Here is a 6,623-nt window from a genome sequence, read left to right on the forward strand (position 1 = left end):
ACGTAATGTTCTTAGCCTTTCCATCTCTCATCATTGGCCGGTCCATCAGTTGGATGTGAAGAATGCTTTTCTTCATGGGCATCTTCATGAGACTGTCATGCATCAGCCCCTAGGGTTTCACGACCCGTCTGCTCCTCATCATGTGTGTCTGTTGAACAAGTCCTTATATGAACTTAAACATGAACCTCGAGCATGGTACCACCGATTTGCTTAGTTTATCACCGGTCATGGTTTTATTAACAGCAAATCCGACACGTCTTTGTTTATTTACAGACAGGGTGATCATATCGTGTACTTACTTCTCTATGTGGATGATGTTGTCTTAACTACCTCATCCACTGATCTTCTTCAGCAACTCATTACATCCCTTTGATCAGAGTTCGCCATGACTGATTTAGGGGCTCTGAATTTTTTTCTTGGTATTGTTGTTACCCGTGACAGCCATAACATGTTTTTATCTCAACAAAAATATGCCACAGAGATTCTTGAAAGTGCAGGTTTGCTTAATTGCAAACTTGTCCGTACCCCGGCGGACACTTCCGCCAAGTTTGATGGTACCGGTCCCCCTATCTCTGATCCGACCTTATATCGCAGTTTGGCTGGTGCTCTTCAGTATTCGACATTTACTAGACCGGATATTACATATGCTGCTCAACAGGTGTGTCTCTATATGCATGATCCTCGAGAACCCCATTACACGACTCTCAAGCGTATTTTACGTTACCTTTGGGGCACACTGGATCATGGTCTTCAGTTATACGTTTCTCCATCTCGGGGCCTTATTGCTTACTTTGATGCAGACTGGGTTGGATGTCCATCTATGAGACGCTCCACTGCAGGCTATTGTGTTTTCCTTGGTCAAAATCTGCTCTCCTGGTCGTCTAAACGACAAGGTACGATCTCTCGATCTAGTGCCGAAGCGGAGTATCGGGGTGTTGCGAATGTCGTGGCTAAGACATATTGGCTTTGCAACCTTTTACGTGAGTTACTTTATCCCCCTCTTACTGCTACCTTGGTCTACTGTGATAATGTTAGTGCTATCTACTTGTCTACGAATTCGGTTCAGCATCAACGCACTAAACATATAGAGATCGACATTCATTTTGTTCGTGATCAGGTTGCTATAGGTCATATTCGTGTCCTTCATGTCCCCTCCTCCTCTCAGTATGTTGATAACTTCACCAAAGGATTACCGCCTGCTTTGTTTCTTGATTTCAGATCTAGTCTGAACGTCCGGTCAAGATCTCCCGTTCAGACTCTGGGGGATGTTAGACGACATTATATTATTTATATTGTTTTTATATATGTGTTATGTATGGCCCAAAGTATAGCAGCCCTCTTTTGTATTCTTAGCCCATTTGTTATACGTGTACTCATATATATCTTTTAATGAAATCTATTGAGATTCATGGGAAAATATAGACCGTAACAAACATTATGTTTATATTCCCTCCTTAATGAGATTTTAGAATCACATATATTCCTTTGCTTATCATCTCCCAAATAATTTATAAAATAGCATATTATCGAAGTGACAGCACAAAAGATAAAATGATAGTACGTTCTGGTATCACTATGGTAAAAATTATGTTCGCGTAAACCGTAAAAGTAAAGCGACAACCATATGATAACCCCAGGCCCCACTCTTAGGTTTTTCATGGTAAAAGAAATGGAAAAGATTTCTAAATACGAATTCCACCGGATAGGTTTGGCCCCACGCCTAGTGGGAATCCTAACTGACGTCCCCCTCAATCGCCAACTATCTCATTTAAATTTAATTATTTCACAAAATTGAGAAAATTTGTACAGATTCGTAATTTGATAATAAAAAAATAAAAAAATAAAAAAACAATACGCTTTAATTAAACCTATATGTAGTTAAAAACTATTTTGTACAACTTGCAAAAATATTTAGATGCCTAACCGAAAATTTCTGTCAAAGGGTTTTTTTTTCATCAGCCGAAAATTGATGTTTTAAGTTAAATGTGTTAATTTTTTTTCTGTCAAAGGTTTTAATGAACCGAAAAAAACCAAACATTTATATAACATAAGAATATAATGAATATCGAACATTAGAATATAATGAATCAGAAATACATAAAATGATAAAATTAAAAAAAGATCAAACAAGTATACAATCTTATTGTCGAACATAAGAGCATAATGAACCAAAAATACATAAAATTATAAAATTAAAAAGATATTTTCTAGAGAAATTAAATTGTCCCCTATTTTTTATGCTTATAAATATTTTCTATCCACTAATATTATGACACATGTCACTATTTCATATTTACTTAACTATTTCATTAAGAGAATATTATGAATATATCAAATTAAATTAAATTGAATTGTGGAATGATGACAAGTGTCATAATATTAGTGGGTAGAAATATTTGTAGACATAAAAATAGGAGACAATTTAATGTCTTCATTTTCTAATATTTACCATAAGGGTACATATAAGAAGTTTTAATTATAATAAATATTACTACCAAAGGGCCAATGGCCTAACGGTATGGAGTGACCATCTCATATAAGAAGTCAGGGGTTCAAGTCTCGGTGGAGACATAGGTGGTTATTTAGGAGTAGATTAGTTAGTTTGTCGTTTAAAAAAAAAACAAATATTACTATAATTAAATGTAAAATTTATTAGTTGTAAGAAATATTACCATAATTAAATATGAAATACATTAATAATCTTCATAATAAATATATATTATATTTAATTAAGATCATATTTGGAATAATTAATGTTTTTTATATATACCCTTAGGGCACATATTAACAAATTCCAACTAAAAAAAATAATAATAAGAGTAAATTACTGAAATCGTCTCTATGGTTTGGTCAAAACTGCACGTTTGGTCCCTAATTTTTTTTTTTTTTTGTATTCGGATCGTCATTGTGGTTTGATTTTGTTGCGTTTTTCGTCCCTTATATACATAAAATAAGGGACCAAACGTGCAATTTTGATCAAACCATAAGGACGAAAAACGCAACAAAACCACAGGGACAATCCAAGTGCAAAAAAAAAGTTAGGTACCAAACGTATAATTTTGATCAAACCATAGGGATGATTTCAGTAATTTACTCTAATAATAATAAAATTAAAAAAGAAATCCAATAAGTATAGAGTCTTAATGAACCTAAAATACGCACAAAAATATCAAATTTAAAAACTTTTATTTCATTGCCATAAAATTTTATTAACTTAGTTTTCTATTATATTAGGGTTTATTTCTTAAATTTATGTGAATATACAAAATTTGAATAGAATATGGACAAAGTAATTGTTTGAGAAGTTGTTTATACTTTATACCCTAAAACACGGTATCACCTCCTTCCAGAAAAGTCTATAAATGAGGTACCCATGGCACCATGCTTAGGCTTGAAGAAGCAAACACAGAGCCTCTTCTTCTTCTCTCTTTTCCAAGCTGCTAAAAATCACGATGGCAGGACCTTCACTCGAGAGCAGCACCACCATAAAATTCTTATACAGTTACGGCGGCAAGATCCTCCCTCGTTATCCCGACGGAAAGCTTCGGTATCACGGTGGTCAAACTCGTGTACTCGCCGTTGACCGCTCCCTCTCTTTCACCGGTTAGTTCACGTTTTGTATTCCAGAATCCAGACCTGTTTTTGATTTGAAACGTAAGTGCTTGAGATTTAATTGCTTGTGATTTACAGAATTACTGGCGAAATTTGGCGAATTGTGTGGGAGCTCTGTGAGTTTACGGTGTCAATTGCCGACGGAGGATTTAGATGCGCTTGTATCCATCACCTCCGATGAAGATCTCGTTAATCTCATTGAAGAATACGATCGGCAACAATCAAAATCTCTCAAAATCAGAGCTTTTCTCTCACTTCCACGGAGGCTATCTCCGACTCCTTCCACCGCCTCCTCCGCTGTTGGATCGTCTTCCTCAACCAGTACTGCCACGCATGAGGCAGGATCACCGAAATCTCCTCTTTCCTCCACCTCTTACTCCGTCGCGAGATTTCCAGTCACCGCCGCAAATCGCTGCGTCTATCCTCTTTCAAAACCACAGGTTAAGCTTCCATTCCGCTACAACAACTCTGCCGGAAAGCTACCGTATCAGGCGTACGGAAGTTCTAGCCGATATTACCTGGTTCACAATGGCAACCATTGGCAATAACAGCTCTAGTTCTGGCAATCTGGCATGGAAGAATATCAAATCAAACGAGTAAACAACCGATAATATAATTTAAATTAAATTCATCGAAAATAAACAAATCGAGAGAAGTGATATGCAATGTATGATTGGATTGGATTGGACTTTGAATCATATAAGATTTAAATCGGTGTTTTTACAAATCCAGTGACTGAAATTCATTCGCGAGTAAATTCAGTCCAAATTCTGATTTTTGATGATCCATTCCCAGTTTTAAATCTTTCTGTCATCAAGGTGTTTTATGATTGCCGATGTCCCCCCTCCACATACATATCCGATTCCGATCACCGTTTGTTGTATAGTGTCATGTTAATCGTTATCTTCCATTTTCCGGCCACCGGTGGTAATTCCGCCCGTCGTAACTGTATTCTGTCCTATTCGTATCCTTCCCGGAATCCCGGTGACAGTTTTCCTTCCTTCCTCGAAGTTTTAAATTTAATTATTAATTTTTTTCTAACTATGTTTTCACAAAAAAAATGTTTTTTGCAACTTAAATTGCAGGTGGCAGACTGGCAACTGGACGTCATTAATGGCGGATGTGGTGGCTCCGGCGAGGTGGTATGGAGTAACGACAAGGTATACGGGGCCACAGGTTGGAGATAGGGCGTGAAAATGACAGGATCGTCCGAATGATATTGATGATGAGATGGGACGAGGAAGACAGTTAAATTTGAAGATAAACCTTTTTTAAAGAAAAAAATTATGGACCGTTGATGCATCAATTGTGTCGAATACGACACAGGACTACATTATTGGACTATTCACACCAAAAATAAAATAAATCATATTAAATAATATCTTAATTATAAATTCCTTATATAATAATTATGAACAATTGAAAATTTGATAAAAAACTATAAAAGATAATTTAAAAACATTGTTAGGACTAGGTACTTTGAAGGTGGGTTGTTTATTGGTGGCTGGCCGACCTGGTGAAGGAACAAGAGCCGTGAATTAATATCATTTATAAAATTATAATTTTTTAAATACGATATGTTATTTCTAAAAGAACACCATGGATTGATTTTAAAGAAGCAGCCAAATTATATTATAATAAGGTGTTTTTATATAAAAAAATGATATAATAATGAATAAAGTAAATAATTCAAATATATACTAATAAAAAATATTGACATATTTTAAGGAATGATGTTGAAAATTAATGTGTAAAAATTAAATATTTTATTAAAATAAACTTTAGAAATAAATACAAACATAATGATAATAAGTTGGTAGTTAAATGTATACTAATAAAAAAAATATTAACATGATATGATATGGTTGACATAAAATTGAATTTTCTTTTATCTAAATATAATTTTATATGTTTGAGTTTTTAGGGTCATTTGAATCTATATTATATTTTTATCTTTAAACAATAATAAATCCAAAAATAAAATTATGTTGAAAAAATGTTATCAAATTTTAAAAGTTCAATTATTAAAATGGAGACATTATAAATTTAAATGTGTAGCTACATTAAAATATTGTTAATCATTACACATTTTATATAACTTGAGTTTAGTAAAATGTAATTGTTTATATATATATATATATATATATATATATATATATATATATATATATATATATATATATATATATATATATATATATATATATATATATATATATATATATATCGGAAAAATGAATATACCCTTAAGTGTATACAAGCTTAGGTACCCAAACTCGTCATACTACATGGTATTATATATATATATATATATATATATATATATATATATATATATATATATATATATATATATATATATATATATATGTTTAGGTTATTATATTCAAAGTAATTATTGTTTTATTGTATATATAAATGTGGGCCAATCATTTTACTTATTTTAAGAAAGTGATTAATACAAATTAATAAAGTAAATATAATTGAAAAATATCATCTAATTTAACTAGAAGGGTATTTTAGTCAATTAACATAGATTTAATAAAGGAAATTTGCATATGTTAAGGGATCATATATTCTATTAATTTTAAAAATCCGATTTTACGAATTATAAGGTTTTTAATTCGGACATTCTGACAGAATATGTTTGAGTATGTTCAAAAAATAAAAAAAATTCTTGAACCATAAAATAATAAAAATATATTGAACATATTTCTTGATCATGACTTTAAAAATTTATTGTAGAATAACAAAATTCTCGTACCATCAATTGAAGAATTAAAACAAAAATTACATTAATTCTTAAAAAATACATGTAACAATTGCTAAGAATTACATTTATTGTTAAAGAATAAAACTAAAAAAACTTTCAAATCTGGAAAATAAAACATCAAAATCTAACAAAGACACTACTATATTCTAAAAGAATAATGTTGGTAAGAGGCGTCATTCAAATTTTGTGGTCCGTTCTTCAAGCATTAGCCTCTGTAGAAACAAATCCAATAATAAAT

The 6,623-nt window shown here is 32.1% G+C and overlaps 2 protein-coding genes across 2 annotated transcripts; both read left to right on the top strand.

Annotated features, from left to right (window-relative positions):
* Nucleotides 1–385: 385 nt before the first annotated feature.
* Nucleotides 386–2,016, top strand: LOC111889928 (uncharacterized mitochondrial protein AtMg00810-like). The gene is made up of 2 exons (XM_052766753.1): nucleotides 386–1,236; nucleotides 2,010–2,016. Exons 1-2 carry the CDS (start codon nucleotides 386–388, stop codon nucleotides 2,014–2,016), a joined length of 858 nt encoding a protein of 285 aa, XP_052622713.1.
* Nucleotides 2,017–3,379: 1,363 nt separating this feature from the next.
* Nucleotides 3,380–4,339, top strand: LOC111889931 (uncharacterized). The gene is made up of 2 exons (XM_023886075.3): nucleotides 3,380–3,603; nucleotides 3,691–4,339. Exons 1-2 carry the CDS (start codon nucleotides 3,453–3,455, stop codon nucleotides 4,158–4,160), a joined length of 621 nt encoding a protein of 206 aa, XP_023741843.1. The 5' UTR covers nucleotides 3,380–3,452; the 3' UTR covers nucleotides 4,161–4,339.
* The last annotated feature ends 2,284 nt before the right edge of the window (nucleotides 4,340–6,623 follow it).

Source organism: Lactuca sativa, chromosome 8 (assembly GCF_002870075.4).
Source record: "Lactuca sativa cultivar Salinas chromosome 8, Lsat_Salinas_v11, whole genome shotgun sequence".
NCBI classification, from domain to species: domain Eukaryota; kingdom Viridiplantae; phylum Streptophyta; class Magnoliopsida; order Asterales; family Asteraceae; genus Lactuca; species Lactuca sativa.